This window comes from Pseudochaenichthys georgianus, chromosome 17, assembly GCF_902827115.2.
Source record: "Pseudochaenichthys georgianus chromosome 17, fPseGeo1.2, whole genome shotgun sequence".
Lineage (NCBI taxonomy): Eukaryota > Metazoa > Chordata > Actinopteri > Perciformes > Channichthyidae > Pseudochaenichthys > Pseudochaenichthys georgianus.
This window is the reverse complement of record NC_047519.1, coordinates 19,934,172-19,954,914: the sequence shown is the minus strand read 5'-3', so window position 1 is coordinate 19,954,914 and position 20,743 is coordinate 19,934,172. Positions and strand designations below refer to the sequence as shown.

General features: G+C 40.7%; 2 protein-coding genes across 3 annotated transcripts; both read right to left on the bottom strand.

Moving 5' to 3' along the window:
* Positions 1-380: 380 nt before the first annotated feature.
* Positions 381-11,140, bottom strand: copb2 (COPI coat complex subunit beta 2). The gene is made up of 21 exons (XM_034104382.2): positions 11,022-11,140; positions 10,419-10,556; positions 10,173-10,259; positions 7,774-7,900; positions 7,502-7,650; positions 7,153-7,299; positions 6,723-6,822; positions 6,464-6,606; positions 5,001-5,200; positions 4,662-4,861; positions 4,460-4,566; positions 4,176-4,319; positions 3,921-4,051; positions 3,629-3,836; positions 2,767-2,877; positions 2,398-2,612; positions 2,159-2,297; positions 1,830-1,967; positions 1,631-1,708; positions 1,231-1,413; positions 381-878 (listed from the first exon to the last, which is right to left on the bottom strand). Exons 1-21 carry the CDS (start codon positions 11,022-11,024, stop codon positions 783-785), a joined length of 2,844 nt encoding a protein of 947 aa, XP_033960273.1. The 5' UTR covers positions 11,025-11,140; the 3' UTR covers positions 381-782.
* A 5,063-nt stretch (positions 11,141-16,203) lies between these two features.
* Positions 16,204-18,229, bottom strand: rbp2b (retinol binding protein 2b, cellular). Of its 2 annotated transcripts, none has more exons than XM_034104384.1 (5): positions 18,169-18,229; positions 17,908-18,054; positions 17,407-17,585; positions 16,493-16,594; positions 16,204-16,305 (listed from the first exon to the last, which is right to left on the bottom strand). In XM_034104384.1, exons 2-5 carry the CDS (start codon positions 17,978-17,980, stop codon positions 16,252-16,254), a joined length of 408 nt encoding a protein of 135 aa, XP_033960275.1. In that variant the 5' UTR covers positions 17,981-18,054; positions 18,169-18,229; the 3' UTR covers positions 16,204-16,251. The 2 variants fall into 2 exon arrangements, with proteins under 2 accessions (XP_033960275.1, XP_033960274.1); XM_034104383.1 differs by having other exon boundaries at positions 17,908-18,091; positions 18,169-18,225.
* Between the last annotated feature and the right edge of the window lie 2,514 nt (positions 18,230-20,743).

Below are 20,743 nucleotides of genomic sequence, written 5' to 3'. Positions count from 1 at the left end.
GAAAACCTACACAAATAATTGCCTATTTTTCAGTACAGACTTTCTGAAGTAAGCAGGGTTCTTGTCAGCAGAAGTAACAGCTTTGTTGGTGTCTGGTTTAGTAATTTAAGTCTGATTGAGCAATTTTCTATCATATTTGGCACTAAGCTTATTTTCCCAATCAGTGATATTAAGCTTATAATGTATTAGTTATATCAGAATCAACATGCAAACAATTATACAAGCTTGCCAATTCATCTTCCATTATCTTATATCTGGAAGATGCAACATTTATTTCCCTTCAATCACAAAGCCCTTTCAACAGGGCTTATCATTGAAATTATGAAACTGTAGTATCACTGTGTTTAAGCCTCTCATACAGAACACTCTTGAATCAAATGTGAATATGTACAGCGACTGCAGTTTATTGGACTAAATTAATTTTGATTTGAAATGACAGACAACACAAAGCCAAGAGTAAATACACCACATCTCTCAATGGAAAGTAAATGAAAGTTTTGTCAAAGAATCAATACATGGTGTACAAAATGGAGAGTCTGAAATAGATATGATGCATCTGTGGTTTTGCTGAGAATTAAACATTACTGGTATCATCCTCCACATTATCATTATCAATATCATCATCATAACAATCTACTTAAATCCTGCCCCTGCAGTAGGACTTGACAATATAATATTTTTACGTACAAATACAAAAAAGGGGGAAATGTAGTTTGGTCTCTTTCTTCTCTTCTTTTTAAATAAGCTCTGAATAGTGCTGGGCAGCAGAGTGGCGTCATGTTTTAGTCATCAAGAAAGTCATCATCGAGGTTAACGTCTGTGGTGTCGATGTCGTAGATCTCCATGTTGTCCAGGTCCTCTTCCAGCTCGTCAAGATTCTACATAACGACACACACAAGAGACATTTCATAAGAACTCTTCGTCTCTTAAATGTTCCAGTTATTTATTTTTAATATGTCTTTGAATTTAAGATTTTATGTGAACCAATTTAAAGGGTATTTTGTAGATGAAAAACTGCCTAAATCTTTTTTTTCTTTTTTAAAATGAAGAAGAATGGCATATTGTTTAAACTGCCATAAACAATATTTGATTTACTTTGTATTAACTCTGATTAAGTATCAGTAACTATTGTATGAACAATACAAATCTTACTGAATATATTTTCCCATGGTGAGATACAAACATTAATCAAAAGATAAAAATAAAGGAAGAAAGACAAAAGAGACCAACCTCCTTTTGTGACTGTGATATTTCCTCCTTCTCTTCTTCTTCCTCTTCCTCCTCCTCCTCTTCCTCTTCCTCCTCTTCTTTGTCAACTGCTGTAGGAGCAGCAGGTTCTGGCTGTGAAGACATCACAGCTGCTACTGCTGCAGCGACAGGGGCGGCTGCCACTGACTCCTCACTGTCCTGTGTCTGAGGAAAGAGTGAGTGGAATAAAGTTTGACTGAAAGTTTGAATATAGCTCATCTTTTCAAAAGAAATGTTGAAACTTTTTGTAATTCCATTCTTAATGATTACAAAAGCTAAAGCTAAAGCATGTGAGGTCTGGTGCTAAAGGCTTTAACTGGTGTGTAATCAGGTTACTATTAAATAAAATATCACTCATAAGAAAATGTTGGACAATGAAGACCTTGGGGATTGCAGGAATGAAGGTTCCTTTGGGTTCGTATCCCTGAGCCTCCTCAAGAATATTCCTGTCTTCGTTGAGCTGAAAAATGTTTGAAGTTTTTTTTTTTAAATGCAAGAGGGATGATTGAGATACTTATTGAAACATTGCCTGGACACAACATATCTATTCCATTTGTCAACTTAAAACGTGTGCAACTCACTGTGACGAGAGGGAAATCCTTGGCAGGCCTAGTGGTGCCCAGGCAGGACTCTCTGAGGTAATGCTCAGCTGCAAAGGCTTCTCTCAGCCCGGGGAACAGATTCTCATACTCTGTGGGGTCGGCTAGGGACTCAGCCGCCTGTAATTCAGATGTAATACAGTGTGTCAACGTCAAACATAAACATCTAGATATTCAAATACCTTTTTTCTCTTTTCCTCTAAGAATCTATGATCCTGTCAATTGTATTACAATGTTCCTACCTCAATTTGTGATTTCTTAAGTTCTTTATTCTATCAGTATTTTTCAAAATTCTGTGAAACAGAACTGACCTTCTGGTTGATCTTAGCCAGATTCTCCCTCCACAATTTGACCACACGTGACACCTGACTGGGCAGGTAGGTGCGAGCCAGGAAAGCAGCTTCAGGCAGTCGGTTAGTCCTGATCAGGAGCTCCAAACACTGATCCAGGCTGTGGAGAAAAGAGTAACACAGATACCATACATTTAACATCATGAATACATTTATTTCACCTCATTTCTCCACCACTGTGACATTGTTCTGGTACTTACTTCCCCTGCAGGAAGTAGGTCATGAAGGCCACATTGTTCTTGCCGTCCTTCTCTGCCCCCTCAGCCAGCTTGCCGACCATGGTGGCGTTACCGGAGGCGGTGGCGAGGAGCAGCAGGCCTCCGTAATCCTGGGCGTGGTGCAGGCACTCCTGGGCCAGGCCGAATTGGCACTTACTGATAGCCAGCTCTGCTAACTGCTTCCACTTCTGCTCTGACTGCAGGGGTTAAAATGACAAATATTAGAAATGTAGTGGGCAGAGAAGAAGAAAATAAAATTACAACAACTGCAAACTCTTGGGAGTCATTGTGAATGGTCAGTAATATTTTAGAAGCTGTGAAGATTTGACATGTTATAAAGTATGCTCTTACCTCTGCCTCCACAGCCAGCTGGTAGGCGATCTTCAACTCTCCCAGCTGCAACGCCAGTTCAAACCTGTGCTCTGAGTCTGTGGACACAGCCAGCGCCTGCTGCTTGAAGCCCTGAAAAGACAAAGAAACAAACATCAGCATCCTACAGGCAAAAACAATACCATCTATTTTTTGTTATTATTTAGAATTAGGGATGCTCCGATCGATCGGCCGCCGATCGTTATCGGCCGATCGATCGGTGCTCTCTATAAAGGCCGATCACATGACGTACATGACACTTTTCTCTGTGCGCGGCAAAACAAGCTCGCCAAAATGGCTTCACCGGTCTGGCAGTATTTTAAGGTGTCAGAAAAAGACAATAAAATAGCGGTATACAACGTGTGTGAAGCAGAAATCCTGCAGCTCCACCCGCTGTGATGGACCGGTGAGCGGAGCAACACACACTAAGAGTTAGACCTAACACACTTAGCTATTTTATCTACCTCTGGAACTAGCTAAACTAGTTATAAATATATGTATTCTTCACTGTCGGGTCACTCATTACTGGATCAGTGAGCTGCATGAGATACTGACAGGAGAGGGAGAGGGGGGGGGAGAAAGGAAAAGAGAGCGCTTCCACTCATTTCTCCCGTGCTATTATCCAAAGTTAATGTAAACTTGAATAATGTACTTCATTTGAATGTAATAATGATGTTGGTTGTTGTTTGTGGAAGCGCCAGTGAATGAGCCCCATTAACTGAGTTTTAAACATCACTTTAAATGGAAGATCCCCATAGGCCCCGCCCACTCGATCGGCCGATACTGATTCCGGCGATCGGCCACAAAATTGAATAGAAGAAAATAGAATATCACAGTTCTTTACCTGTTTCTCCAGGAAATGGGCCACCCTGGTCCTCTGCTCTTTAGGAATCGTGGGAAGCACCTTGTCAGCCATTCCAAAGTCCCTCCTCATCACGGCAGTCTGGTACTCCAGGACGGAGACCAGCAGGGAGTAAGTGACAATGTTGAGCTCCTTGTCTCCCAGGTACAGACGGTCATCTTTAGGTATGTAACCCAGCAGGTACATGGTTCTGTAGGGAGAGAAGATAATAGGTGTAAAGATGAAGAATCCTTCACAGCAATCAAACAAATAAATGTATGTATTGTATGTGTACCTGTCCAGATGAGCAATAGTGACGATCTCTCCTCCTACATAGTAGTTGAGTCGGTTCACAGAGCTGGTGTAGATGAAGCAGTCTCCAACCCAGAGTCCAGTCTTCACAATCTCCTGGATCTCTCCCTGGACCTGGACATAAGAAACACCAAAAAGATGTAAGGTATAGTTTTAAATTGAAGAACACATTTTTTCTAGTGACATAGCGCTGGGATACTCAATAATATTTGTAGCAATGAAAGTTAAAACAACCAACCTCAAAGGCATCTTCAATACCATCCTCGGTCACTCCTTCATTGTTTTCTTGAGAAGCGGCTACTTTTTCGGACATATAACGCAGAATGAAGAAGGACTCCTCAGTAGCGATGCAGACCAGTTCACCAGAGTCGGACCAGAAGATCTGGGTAAAATATTAAAAAAAGTAAGAATAGAAACCAAACACTAAAATGTTATCACTATGAAATTGGTAAATGACTTCCAATGACAACATTTATATCAAACAGAGATCAAGACTTGAAATACAAAATGAGTCAGTCTTACGTGTTTGGGCTGGATCTCGATACGGCGGACCAGCTCTGTGTTCTCCCAGTCATAAAATGCCAGGCCATTCACTGACCTCACCCCAAGCAAGAAACCTCCATAGATCCCTGCAGGGGACAATGGGAACACATCCAGGGAGTCAGACCGTGGGAACAATCCACTTCCTGAACCAAAGGCTACTATAAAGCACTGTTAACGTTACCTTCAGCTCCAAAGTCAGGCTTGAAAGATTTCTTCTCTTTGAAGTTTTTGAAGATTTTGACGATACTGTTGCTTTCCCTGATGGCATACTCAGATGAGTCATGTGCCCAGACAAACTCCTGCGCTGAGCCGAAGCTCTTGTTCCTCAAAGCCATGGCAGTATAGATGATGTACTCTCCATCTCCACACACCACAACAAACCTGGTGCACAGAAAAATGCATAAATGACTGACAGATATCATATTGAAAAAAATTCACCTCTAATCTGGCTAACGAAGATGGTGACATGTTTGTGAAATAAGAATAACCAGTTAGAGGGCCTGGGTGAGTGTATGCGTACCTTCCGTTGGGGTTATGCTGGATGGTTTGAGGGTAAATCTCACAGCTGCCCATGTCTTTGACAGCCAGAGGCAGCCTCTCGCCGTCCTTGATCTCAGCATCACCCATGGCTTTAAGGTTAGCTTGCTGTACTTCACTGTGTTTAGCCCAGATGATTTTTCCGTTGGTGTCCATAGACATAGCCGGCTCCTCCCGACCCACCTATACAACAGAGGGAGACAGATCACAAATATTTTAGGTTTGGATACAACTATAATATATTTAATCTGGATGTCTTTTATAGATAAACTCTCTTAAGCCACTTTCTCCACAACTATTTCCCCCCTTTTTTAGCAGTATTGTATATACAGTTACGTTTATTTTAGGGCTGTCAAACGATTACAATTTTTAATCAGATTAATCACAGCTTAAAAATTAATTAATCATGATTAATCACCATTCGAACTATGTCCAAAATATGCCATTTATTTATGTATATTGTTGGGAATGGAAAGATAAATGAAAGAAGGCGGATATATCCATTTAACATACAGTATCTATGTTTATTATAAAAAAATTCTGCATGTCAAAATGAAAGACAACCCACACATCTATCAATCATCAAACCGTGGGGTCTTAATTCATTATGTGTTGATTTCTATCAACGGGGAGTACTTCAGGAAAGTCGACGGGGGGGGGGGCTAGTGGAGTACTTCGTGACCATAGAGTGTGAACGTTGTGATCAGCTGTTTTAGCGCAGTTCTCCAGTGAAGGGGGGAGTCTCCCTCCGCAGCCGGTTGGTGTAGTTTTGGCACAGTTCCGTTGTACAGACCGACGTTAACAGCAGCCTGTCTGTGCACACGGAGACCGACTCTGTCGTCCGGTGATCTAACCGCCTTCTGGAAAAGCTTCACAAGTACGTCGGTACGCAAATGCGCTTTGTGACACAAGTGACGGTACGCATTTCAGATTACGCACATAACCTGCGTACCAGTTATGTGCACCCCTGTACCAGAGCCATATTATTACTATTATATGGCTCTGCCCTGTACTACAGCAAAAGTAATCTCCGTCGGGACTTCCTGCAACAACACCACGCCGTTATCAAAGATGTTCTATTGAGAAGACGATCACTACGTGACAAAAGTTTTCAAAACCGTGGCTACTGAAATCAATCTTACTAACTGCTGTCTGTGCAATTTACTCCGCGCGAGTTGGCAGACTTTATTTTGCTTACTTTAACATCATTTCTCATGGTGGGGCTAAGCCATTTCTTGGTATGGGTGTAGCCTACCCCAGCCATACCCTGGCGCTGCCACTGGTGGCACGTATGGGGCGGGCCATTCTGCACATGCGTTAAATGCGTTAAATATTTTAACGCAATTAATTCAAAAAATTAATTACCGCCGTTAACGCGATAATTTTGACAGCACTAGTTTATTTACAATCAAAGTACTTTTAAAAATAACTATCTCTTCCGTTCACCTTGATGATGATGCTGCCTTCATCGTAGCCCAGTGCCACATTGTTGGAGCCCCTGAGGCCGCACACACACCACACTCTCTCCATGCCATAGTTGAGAGTGCTCTCCAGGCGGTAAGTGCTTGAGTGCCAGATGCGAACGGTACCTACAGAGGAAAGAGGTAAAGTAGCATAAAGAAATGATCAATGAGGCCACTGGGTGAAATGCATTCTTGAGGTTTTTTTTCCTATAGAGGTGAGGATGAATATGTTTCCTGCTCACCGTCCTCTGATCCAGTGATGATGATGGGCAGCTCGGGGTGGAAGCTGACACAAGAGACGTTCTGGGCGTGGCCCTCCAGTGTCTGAACACAGGTCTTGTTCTGCAACATACAGAGGAAGACTGTTAAAGAGGTACACAATGCCACAGGATGCTCATAGGAAGGACAGAGCAGAATAATGAGGAAAAACGACATGCTTTAAAGAACAATCAACTATTTGAGTAAGCTTTAATTGTTTGTAAAGCTATGTATTTAACACATGTAATACAAGACAGCAGGAAATTAACCTGTTCTTATGATATTAGATTTGATTCAACATATATAATTGCACTGTGTACTATTTATAATATACTAGAATGTGAAATCAAAATGAAGGTGTATTAATACACTAGATATATAGCAGTGAATAAAATAAGGAAAACATTTTCTAACCTGGTAGTCCCAGATCTTTACTTGGCGGTCATCAGCCCCTGAGATAAGGTAAGGCTTGTCTCCTCCACTGTAGTAGTCAATACAATTGACTCCTTTCTCGTGACCCTCCAGGGTGAAGTTAGGAGACGAAGAGCCTAGCTGCCAAACCTTAAAAAACCCAGAGGAACCAGAATCACTCGATGCACCTTAGACACAGACCTTTAAATATATGTTTATTTAAAAAGGCAAGGATGTCTTTTTAATGTATTGTCATTAAAAAAGTTGCAAGACCGCAGTAGAATCTGCAGTACTAACTCAACGACAAGATACATTTAGCAGCAGTAAATGTGACAACAGCAAGTGGCCCTACTTTAATGGTCCTGTCCAGAGAGGCGCTGGCAAACTGGTTGTTGTCCTTGGGGTTGATGACAATCTGCATGACATAGTGAGTGTGCCCCTCAAACACCTGGCTGCAAGACCACTTCTTCTCCCAGTCCCATAGCTTGATCAACATGTCATCTGCAAAGAAATAGAAAATACATTCATGATGTTTTGCACACACAATGCAAATACAATTGAAGACCCTAGTGTTCAATGCCTTTGCATTTTAAGTGTATCAATGTACTTAGTTTACAAGCGTACCACTGCTGGTGAGGATATAGGGCTGGGTCGGATGGACAGCAATGCAACGGATGTAGTCAGAGTGGGCCTCAAACATGTGGACACGCTCCAGGGTGTTGTAGTTGAACACTCGGATCTGCATGTCATCCTGCGCGGGGAGAAAAAAAACATTGAATCATAGCAGTATACGCAGTGCAAGTTCATTAAAAAATGATATACAAAAGACCAAAATATATGTTCTAACAAATCCAATTGGTATATGCTGTTGTATAGTAGGGTATCTGTACATTCCAACTGTGACCAGTGTTGGGCAAGTTACTTCCAAAATGTAATATATTACATATATCTTTTGAAAGTAATAAGTTACATTACAATATTACTGTCTCTGAAATGTAATGAGTTACACTACTTAGTTACTTTTAAGTTACTTTCACCAAAATAACCGCAAAAGAATGGCTAGGTATTTTAAATGCTAAAATGTAGTTTAGTGCAGCTCATTATAAATCCAGTGAAGGGCGATGTGGTATAGCATAACAACTGTGTAGGCCCTTAAGGCTACTAACACCTTGTATTACACGGCTTAGTTGAATACTCAATTCTGATTGTAAATTCTTAACATGTGACACGTTGTTAATCCAGTACAGACCGCCGTCAAGGACTATAATGAAGGTTGCTAAGGAGGATCAAGAAAGAGAAAGGAAAAGAGGTTAAAAGACGGAGCGCTGGACGTCAGATAAATCACCAGAAGAAGGCAGAGAGGAAGTAAACAATAACAGGACACGGAATGGGCTCTGTATTTTGTTTAGTATGTGGCCGTGTACAGGCCCGGTTCCAGAACAAAATGACTCAGGGTGCCTCTGAGATTACAGGGGGCGCAGCAGTAGTAGGTTTACATGAGCAATAGTGGCCGGCAACAGCAATGAAAAATAGCATTGATGGTCCTCAATGAACAGATTATGGCATTTGTTATGTTTTGAAACCAAGCAAGTGAGAACATTTCAAGTGAGTTAAAAGTGCAATCCTGAAATATTTCATATAGTCCAAAGTGGACAATGGCAAGGAAAAGCACAAAAGCTTCAAAGCTACTGATAAAAGAAATGAGAACATATTGTAAATCAAGGCAAATATTATTTGAACCAGCTCATGGTTTGAAATGGCAAACATTGAAAAGCAAAAGTATTATTAAAACCATGTAGCCTACTAAATCATCACCTTGGTCCCATCATATACTCTGGGAAGAGAGTATTTACTGTGCTTGAAAACTGGTATCACATCATCATGTGAGGTTGACTTTGTGACCTGGAGATCATTTCAGCTGCAACATTAGCTTGTTGATAAGCTTGGGATATGAGATAGTTTTGTAGGCATTCGTGGTGAAGGCATCCGTGCTATTGTATGCATTATTTTTGATACAACATTTCTACAGGCATGGCAGAATATGGCACTATTTTCACATGAATATTCTAGCCCTTGTCTATTTGTATACCACGATGAGCTGCAAAATGACCGCCTTACCCCACTGTACAGGCGGGTACTTGTTTAGATATACCTGGGCAGGCTCTGTTTTGCCGTGGTATCCTGGCACCTGCGGGCCGCAGAGGGGCGGCGTAGTTTCCGGCGACAACGACTGCTGCTCCGGGGGCGAGAGTCAGGCGGGAGTAAGCTAGTGTCCACAACGGAGGTTAACGTGATGTCCCCATCTGACCTGTTTCTACGGTCTGCAGTAGATGCAGTGTTGCTGGCGTTTAGTGATGGTTGCTTTAACCATTTTCGTATAAATGATTATCCACAGATGTGTGTCACTGCTGTGGAAGCACTTTGGAAATGATGCACGCACAGCGGAGCAGGTCACGCGCACCTGACACAATTTGTTGTTTGTATTTTTCACTCCGTTCTCTTTTTTGAATAGAGGGTGCATAACATTCAACTGCCCCGAAGATCCCGACGCGAAGCCTGAAGGGTAAACACACCAGGTTTACTAATCTACCCGCACAATTTGTCTGGTGTCCGAATGTCTCGCTATGTTAGTACATTCTTAAAAAACAAAACACCATTTAATTTCGGGTTAAAATGTGTTGTAACTGCGTTACTGAGCATTGTAACGGTCTGGTAATATATTACCCATATTTCATAAGTAATCAGTTACATACATTACTTCGTTACAGCAAAAAGTAATATATTACTGTAACTCCGTTACTTTTGTAACGCGTTACACCCAACACTGACTGTGACACACACACACAATTAAATATATGTAAAGGTTTACTGTTAAGACGTTGCACATGCCCACATAAAAAAAGACGCGTAAACAACACTAAATTAAACCTCTGCGAGATAATACTGTCAGGTTTATACAAAAATGCTGTTGTTATAGACGACAGCTGTGAGAGTTGGGAAAACAAACAATGGATGTAACTCACTGCTCCTGTGATGACCCAGTGCTTCCTTGCCACAAACTTAGAAGCTCGGACAGGGAGGTCACATACTTCAAACGTCTTGACAAGAGTCTGGGGGAAAAGAAAATTACTGAATTGGGTTGCATCATCATCATCCTCATCATAATGCCCTTGTGTGTATTTTAAGTCAGTATATAAGTATAAAATGACATATTTATGCAGTTTGGTTGTGTAGTCATTACTGTTTCTATACTGTGTTACTGATCATACCTGTGTTTCGTGGTTCCACACACAGACACTGCCGTTGTACAGACTGGCCAGCATCCATGGCTCAGTTGGGTGAAGGTCCACACTCTTCACCCTGTCTGACCTGGCTGTCAGCCTCCGCTTAATATCCAGCCGCAGAGGCTGAAAAAAAACATAGGAGATCGGTGTCTTTTCTATGCCGTTTATACTCAACACTTCATGGGCATTTCATTATCTGTTAAAAACTGCTCAGCGTTCGAGAAAACACCAATAATTAAAGGTAACGTAATAAAGCCAACGTAACCGTTAGCATGCTAACATAACATTTAGCCTCGTATATTGTAATGATACCAACATTTTTTAACGTATGCATCATGTAGGAGTTCTTTCGACAACTGATTCAAATTAACTGTTAACAAAAAATAAATCTTCCAAACAGCCATCATCCTAGATATTAACATCCGTTAGCTACAAGCTTTCAGGCTAACTCAAGCTAGTTAGCCGTTAAGCTATTTACAATAGTGCATTATTATTTGACAGTTTCACGGTCCTTTTAAAAAATATACCAGGACCCGTGGAAGACCTGTATGAAACAACATGCTGGTAACTATTTTAAATATCTCTTACCATGTTTTATCCCCTTTGTGTCACAATAAAATAAGATAAATTAGTTGAAAACGGGGTCCAAATGTTGCGACTTCAGTGAACGGAGCACTGGATACTGACGTGGAACTTCCTGAATCTCAATCTCGCGTGAGTTGCGCTCTGGAAGTGGTGACGTGCACGAAGGTCTGCTGGAGCAGCTGACACCACACCGTCCGTTAACGTCCACAAATAATAAAGTGAGAATAAACGTGCCCTACTTTGAAGAGATTCTGGGTCTTTTCCACATTTCATAACATATTGCTAACCGATTTTAACTATGATATACCGGTAGAAGGTATCGATGCTTCAATTGTTACTACTTTATCGTGAATAAGGTTAAAAATATAATTGTATACCCTCCCTCCTCCCACCTAATTTCATATTGACAGAGTTGTAGTGTCTGATGCTTAGATCTCTGTTTTGTGTTATATTATTATTAGATGTCTTCTTAAAGGATACCACAATTTTTTTCCAGCAGATGGCGATATAAGCATTTGGTTTTAAAAGGCCCCTGTGGAGGATGTGTTTTATAAAATGTGTAAAACAGTGTTAATATTATAATAACCCTTCTTAACGTGAGCTTATTAGTCTTTTGTGCAGGATGTGCACACTCCCTAAAGAAGAGGTATTTTATGTTTTTATAGTTATTATCAAGTGTTGAACAGGGAACAAAAAGATGTGTTGATACACTTTCAGGCACCTTATGTGAGGTGAAATGTTTACTGTTAAGCCCCAAAGCCCCCCTCGGCAGGTCCCCTTTTGTTATCACGACACTGGCCCTTTCTCATTTCTCTAACTCCACTCCTCGACTCCTATCCTCGAGACTTAGTCCCGCCCACAGGAGATGCGAGCGGAGGAGCCGAGGAGGGGAACCGAAGAGAGAGGAGGGGAAGCAGCAGGCGGTTAGAGAAATGAGAACTCCTCTCCTCCGGTCATTTTAAAGAGACGTCCATTAATGATGACAGGAGGCACAGCAGCCCTCTGTCTGATGGACAGATGTGTTCATGACGACTTATATATTTACTTTGATTCATTCACAGTGCGGTATGATGAGACAATAACAGGCTACAGATGCGGACACACACACAATTGTAAATATATACAATTTCAGAATCAAACAGAGCACTCATAATAACGTAACACTATCAGAGACTGGATATATCCCCCCCCCACCTCTCCCCTCTCTGGTCGCTACAATGAGGAAAATAAATTACGGGCCAAAAGTTTTATTTACAAGTATTACAAGTAAGCAGAGGACACCAAACCAACTGAGACCTGTCTGTCCGCTGCATCTACACACACACTGTACCACACACACCTACACATAATCAGGCTACAGCTGTTGTGTATTTTATATTGTGAAGCACTGAATGGTTTTAGAAGAAATATCGACTCTTTGTTTGTAGATATCTACTAAACTAAAGCAAATAAAGAGAGTAGGCCTGTTATACTGAGTGATATATATTATACACACTGCTCTGCTTTCTGAAAGGACCTCACAGCTGTTCTCACTGTAAACATCGCCGCGATGAAAGCAGTTTCTAAAATAATATCCAGGAGATGCATGCAGAGCTGTCATTGGCTGAGATAAGGCTGGCCGTGCGTCACGACTCTTTGAAACATCTCTGTTCCCGGAAATGCATCCGCGAAGGAGCCGTGGAGGACCCATCAGTGTATCCTCGGTTATAGCTCCTCCAGAGAGGCTCCTCGATGCTCGATGCTCGGTGCTCGGTCCTCGACGTGCATTTAGAGAAATTAGATGTTCTTCAACATGGCGCGCTAAAATTCATTTCCGGGTCACTACCGGAGGACCGAGGAGGGGGATTTGATGAAATGAGAAAATTGGGTGGGCCCAGGCTCACCCAGTTTACTCATTGGCCCACCCTCAGAATGCTTCGGTGTCATTAAAAAAAAAAACTTTTAATTTTTAATTTTTTTTAATTATTTTATTATTATTATAAAAAAATGTATTCACCCATTGAGAATATCCAATAATTCAAAGTGAACAAATATCGAGTTTAATTAATGTTGTATGTGCTTTATCCTCTGAACCAAACTCATTTACGGTAAAAACTGATTGTTGGTTCCGGCTTGCGCCATAATAACGTGAGAGAGGCAGAGAGCTGCCTGCAAAATAAATGATGGCTCAAAGTTCACTAATGAACTTTTTTTTTTTTTTTTAAAAAGCCAGACTCCAAGAAGAGCCCCCACTGCCCTCATCTAGCATCATTTTCTGATAACGATGAAATAGCCCCGCCTCCCTCTCCCCACCTCTCCTGCTGCTAGGCTGTCAGAAGAAAAAAAATGTTAACGGAAACTCTGCCGCACGGTTCCCTCGTCCCTTGGAAGAGGCGGAGAGGTGGGTGTTTTTCATCTGCTGGTGGACAGTCCGGAGAGATATACACAGGGTTGGGTTGTAACGGAATACATGTAACGGCGTTACGTAATCAGAATACAAAAACCAAGTGTATTCAGCTCGCGTTACATTTGAAAAACGAGTAATCTGATTACAGTTACTTTCGTAAACCTGAAGTGAATACATTTTGGAATACTTATTGGAATTATTGGTGGAAAAGTTTCCTCACAAAATGTAATATTCATTACTGGCAGAACTGTGTGCACACTGCACGGCGCTGCAGCATGTCTGTGAGCGAGAGAGATGCAGGTGTCTGTGAGTGAATGGCCTGCTACTGTTGAATGCATGGGGCAAGTGACTGGAAAAAGTTTTAAAAGTTATTACATCGTTTAAGATAATAATAAATAATAATGATAATTCATTCTATTTAGGGGCGCCTTTCAAAGCACCCAAGGACATCTTACAATTCATAACATATTCCAAGGAAAGGTTTAAGACAGTACAAAGAATGCAGTCCAGGTGATGTTTTGTATGTGTGGTGCAGATGAGAGAGCTGTCCAGAATTACACCAAGATGTTGTGTTTGAGTTCTTGATAAGCCATTAAAACAGTAAGGTATATATGTCTCCTGTTCACCAAAACATACCAATCTGTTATGGAAAAAGAAAGTATTCTAAAAGTAATCTGCCACCAGTACCGGCGGGGATTGTTGTTAGCTTAGAAGAAAAATCTGGCCCACTCTATTTTTTACAGGCCCACCCTAAAGTACATTTCTGCCTACGCTACTGGTGTAACGCGTTACAAAGTAACAAAGTAACGCGTTACTGTAATAATACTACTTTTGTCGGTAACGGAGTAGTGTAGCGCGCTACTTTTATAATTCAGTAATCACACGACAGTTACTAACATTGCCCCGACACGCGTTACTTCGTTACTTACTAAAATTAGTCATAATCAAACCTCAACAAACACCTGCAAAGAACACATGCTAAGGTGAAGCTAACGCACAGCTATTTGTTGTTTGTTTATATCACGGAGTCTGTTCTTCTTCTCTGTTTTCCGGTTGTTGCCTGTTTTGAATGACGAATACACACTACCGCCGCCTGCTGGTAAGGAGAGTTATTGCCACTCACGCATGCACAGTTCGTACGTGCTCGGCTGAAGTCTTTGCGGTGTCTGGTTCCAGTGCAACACATGGCCAACACGCAGGAGAACATGCCGACGCAACAGCGTGAGCAGAGATAGACTGCGCAAAATATACAGATAGCAGGAGACAGAGGACAGCCACGGTCAGATAGGAAAACATTCAGGATCTGGATCAGTCTTATGCGACAATGTAAACTGAACTAAAGAGAACATTTGAAACTTTAGCAGTCTGCGTGATCTGCCTGCAGGGAGGGGTGGGCCGGCCCTGCGAGTAAAGTAACGAAGAGAGTAACGAAGTAGTGTAATATATCACTTTTTTAAAAAGTAATATGTAATATGTAATATATTACTTTTTTTTAGTAACGACCCCATCTCTGGTCTCAGGGCATCTTAATATTTAAGAACCTATTAATGTGTTATACCAGATTAACGGGAATAATCTCAGCTAACTGACGATACAAACCATTTTTACCAAAACAAAACACAAGTCTCATAAGAAGCATCTAAATGACCCCTGAGCGAAAAATGCTAACGCACTTTGGCACATAACTAAAGATAAAGATACCCTTATTAGCCTACTTATCGTAGCTGCACATACAAGATATCCAATTAAAGCTGAGGTTCCACAGATTATATAGGTATAGTATCATCACTGAGCGAACCAAACTTGACAGGGGAAGCAAACACAGACATCACAACACGTACCTTTACGGAGCTTTTACGGGAGATCGTCTCACCGTAGCTGTCAATCTGATCAAAAGACGTGTTCAATGGCATTACAACGAGAAAAAACGTGGCTGAATCAGTTAATCCATAGGTTGATAATGTTTCTGTCGATTTGAAAAAATTATTTATAATCCATAATTCCATTTTAATGTAAAAATCGGAGAGTAAAAGTTAGCTGCTAATGGTAGCCACCAGAGTTATCACAGCTTCCGGTTTTGGCTATGCGTCACTCTCACACTCACACATTACCAAGAGTTATTATTATTATTATTATTTGGAGTATGTGGGAGTTCCCCTCGATTCCATTGGCTCTGACGGTTAGAAAGAGATGTCAATCATCAAAATCGACCAAGGGGGGCCAGAGATATGGAAAATCCACCCAAATGACCCCAGAAGTGGTTTTTTTTTGTTGCTAAATCTCTCTATAAAGGTCAAATTTCACTTGTTTTGCATCAATCTTGATACAGGGTACTTATTATATGTTGTACTTTGGATTCCTAAAGCTTTTAGTCTACCATCCCATCATTCAAGGGTGGTTTTCACTATAAGTATTTTTGGACGGACACAATAATTTAATTTTTTTTACTGTATTCAATCTAAATTTACTTTAAAATAAAAACATCTATATTGATTCTGACACTTCTACATCCAACTCACAGATGTAGCTTGCTTTGAGAATAAATATTATTAACTTAACCCTTTTAGAAGGGAAGATATGGTCATTTGTATTTTAAATGTGATGCTTTCCCCTTAAATGTCATTTTCGAGCCTGAGACCTGAAAAACAGGCTCGGGGCTTAACAGGTTTTAAAAAAGAAGCGCTACATATTCTGACCCATTGTAAACATCTAAATTCATTATAAAATCTGTTTGTCTCTATTAATACACACCACCTCATGTCTGAGAAGCACTTGTATTCATTTTGTTCATACGTTTGGGAACACATGTTATTGAGGAGTATGTGCAAATACAAAAAACCGAGATGTTTATGTTTTTCTCTTGAACACCTGCACACAAACTACATCTTCACACGTCAGCTCCTGTGGGAGGAAAGAAGGATAATTAGAGAAAAATGAGAGCAATAACAGTGTCCTCATCATACTCAATAATCACATTCTGCTGTGCAATACATCCTACTAATACAACATATTTCTCATCATCAGGGCGTGTTCTGGTTCAAATAATTCAGCAGAAATCTAATTATCATGACAGATACTGTCAACCCACCAGGAAGAGTTTGTCTCCTTCGATCCAGTGTTTCCAGCCACGGTTAGCCTTCTCTCCTTTCTGCGTGCACACCAGCTTGTCCCCCTCCCAGGTCACAAGACACTACAAGAAGTCACAAAGTGCATTTATTAAATACTTTAATTTAATATTTAATGCACATTCAAAAGTAAATAACAGTGTAGTAAAACAAAAAAAATTCCCCTGTCACTATAATAAATCCTCTTTGAATTCCATCACTACCTTTACCACAAACATGCTCAATGTTCTGACTTAAAGGTTACTGCCACCACGAAGATTGTGGACCATTTACAAGACAATTTAGGCTTGCTTTCATCCCGTTGTGTAATTAGCACGGGATGAAACAAGTGCTAAGTGTAGACTTATTAAAGTTGCTCTTATTTTGGCATACAAATGTATTAAATGTTTCAGTCGCTATGTCTTTAAGTAGACTTATAAGTGAATATTACTATTAAGCTGATAATGTCTCAAAATAGTAGGATACTATTAACAAATAACCTTAATTCATTATTAGTTATTTTACTCGCCTCTAAAATGTGATGCTTTCCCTTTAAAGTTATTTCACAAGTCTTATTACATTTAATTTAGCTCTTTAAACAACATCTTCTTCTTACTTGCAGCTTGATAATCAATGCAAATATGTCTGCAAGTAACTGAAGCACCATTAGCACGTCATTTTGTGGAACAAAGCTATTGGATGTCATAATGAGAGCCCCCCCTCTCTTTCCTTGACTTGATAATACACACAGAGACCAACCATTGCCCTGCACACACTTACATAACATGTTCTCACTGTCTGAAAAGCAACCAGGCAATATGAAAAACATCGACTCATCAGATAAACTATCACTGACTTTTTTTTCACTTCAAGGACTCCATCTGAGAGGTCAACCCACCTTGATGTTTCGGTTGTCTAGTCCCTTGGTGTGCTCGTCAAACTCTACCCCTACAGTGAAGGAGAGTTCATAATTCCTGAAGGTGCTCAGCGTTTTGACGGTAAACTTGTCTTCATCTTGGGATATAACTTTGGTCTGAGACAGGGAGATGGCAATTTTCCTTGTAGCAAAGTCAATGTCTGGAGCCAGAATAAAGAGAGTGAATTAAGACATCTTTCCAGAGGAGACAGATTATAGTAGTGCATACATTATATTTTACAGGGATGCAATATTGAGGGCATTTTAGCAGTTGACATCATACAAGTGTTTACATAAGAATATGGGGTGAAATAACCTTAGAATAACTTCTTTGATTTAGCCACAGAATACATTGAACTGTACAAAAAAAACAATATTTACAGATGCATGGGAGTGGATACATATGTCTCTTCTGCTGCTCAACCAGTAACATCACTTAACATATCACTAAGACATCCCAGACCTAAATCAAACATTTCTTACCCAACACTTTCAAATACTCCTCAAATATGTCATTGTTCTCCAGTATCCATTTCCCACTGAAGTCTGCAGGCATGATGGCAGCTGGTGACGCTGATGTGTGTGTAGACTTTAGACAGTGTATAGAGGGGAAAGGTGCAGGGTGTCCTCCTGCTTTTATACAATCAGGGGGAATGAGGGCAGATAACTATTGATAAGTGGGTTTATGGTTTGAACAGGATTGGCAGTGGTAGTTGTTTTTGGAGCGGGAGGGGGGGGACTCACCTTTCTCTTCCCGTCTTTACATGGTCATTGGAGGGGCTTGCGATAGGCATTTATGTGGGTGCACACACACACACACACACACACACACACACACACACACACACACACACACACACACACACACACACACACACACACACACACACACACACACACACACACACACACACACACACACACACACACACACACACACACACACACACACACACACACACACACACACACACACACACACACACACACACACACACACGCAGACCGCCCTGATGTTTCAGTGTACAATGTACAGACGGAGACGTTTTTTTGTAACATCTGCCAACAGTGTGCACTCTTTATTTGTTCTTCTCTTAGGCATGTACAAATGCTGATCCAGAATACCTAGAAATGTGACCAAAGAGGTAACTGGAGTTCAACTAGTTTAGAAAAAAGTCAAGCATTTGTGACTTATGTGAAATAATTCAATGAATGCATTGATTGTGAATAATAATTTCTTTCTGTTATGTTTTTTTTTTAAAGTTTAAAGTTATAATCCTTGTGATTTTCATTTTATCAAACTCAAATTTTGATACAATTTATGTTGGCAAATAAACTGATAGGCATGAAATGGTCACACACTCACTATACAACTTTCTATATGGTACTATGCATTGTCAGTGGTGCAACCCCTAACATATTCACAGAAATACACCCAGTTACCACAGGTGTCACTAATTCAACCAGGACTAAAGTCTTTACTTAAAACACTGGACACACGACTTCACCATCCATTCTCTCGGTACAATATGATATGTGTCCAGAATGATTTGTTTTGCAAGTTTGTTGTGAGTTCACATAATCATGTGCGGTCCTAAACTGTAAAAAGCTAAACACCATATTAAAGGTGAGTGTTGGAGAAAATACTGTTGTCTCTGTTGTCTCTTTGGGTTTATTTTAATGCACTGATATCATGTGTGAGTCTGAACTGTGTACGACCTTGCAACTGCCTCTTCTTGTGATAGGAGGAGGCAGGGCATTTCAGGTTGTTGATCTTTATGAGGAGACAGACACATACTTGTTGTCTCCTACATATCTAATTTCTATGAGGCGTGAAGGAAGTCCAGAAGACGTCGCAGATGACCCGACGCTTTTCCGACACCCGCGGCTGATATTAGCGCCACCTCGATTTACGACTTTGTTGTTATCTCCTGTATTTTGGACTATATAAGCCTGATGTTTTTCCTGCTCCGTTGAGCAACATACCCCATGTGTGTGAGTTAAACCATATCCTGTAGGCCTATGTGATTTAACTCTGCTCCTTCTTGCAAGAATAAATTAGTACCTGATTATTGATTCTCAACCTGGTGTCGAGTGATATTTTCCTAACAGTGAGCACGGTTAAGCTTTCAGCAGATTAATGTCAAAACTGTTTCACAGTGTAAAGTGAAGGTTAAACAGCCAAAAGAAACACATTTTCTAGCATATTATGTGGAACTTTAAAATTGAGCATGGCTTGAAATCCTCTCCTGTCTGTTGATTGCTGATCAAAATATGAGTTGAGTAACTGACCTTCCTCCAGACCAGAGTTGCACTCAGTAGAAATGTTTTATTGAGAACAAATGCAAATGGAGATTTCAGCCTGACGTCAGACTCTGTTTGGACAACCTCCCTGAGACCATCATTTTTTTTTAACCAGCCATAGCCAGAGCAGAGATCAATAATATGAAGGGCCGTGTAGGCCAAAATTCAAACTCACCTCAAACACACACTACTGAAAACATCTGGCCTTGCACACACACTACTGAAATACGCTCACATTCACTACTGAACACCTCACACACACACTACTGAAAATTAACCTCACACACACACAACTGAAAATTAACCCCACACACACTATTGAAATACTTTCACATTCACTAGTGAACACCTCGCATATACACAACTGAAAATTAAACCTCATACATGCAACTATAAATTAACCTCACACACCCACACCCCCCCCCCCACACACACACACACACACACTCCTGAAAATCATTTTACTGAAAGGTTCTCAGTAGAGAATGTGCATGTGTTTCACCTATGTGTGTGTGAGGGGATTCTTGCTGTAACGGAAGTCATTGTAATGTAACGGAAGTCATTGTAATGTAACGGAAGTCATTGTAATGTAACGGAAGTCATTGTAATGAAACGGAAGTCATTGTAATGAAACGGAAGTACTAAACTGCTAGTGGTCTCTTTGCTCGCCCCGTTAGCTTCATTAGCTCCAGGCTGCTACTCGGACATGTTTGTTGTTTTGATGCCTGGTGGAGTATTCTTAATTGAAATATCGCACTTATCTTGTGGCTCAGCGGTTCAAACGGACCGTCCATGAATGCAGTTTATTCGGTAAGTGAAATTCAAGCACTTTATTTCTTACTTGTCTTTTTATTCAGCTAACGAAAAGAAAGAAAGACCTCTCCGCCTCAGTCCTATCCAGCCAAACCCACAGACAGGACATCCGTCACGATGAGGTTTCTCTCAAAGTCTCTGCACGCTGTCTCAATTGATCCACACTGTGAATATGAGAGGGGAAAACGTGTGTCATAAATGC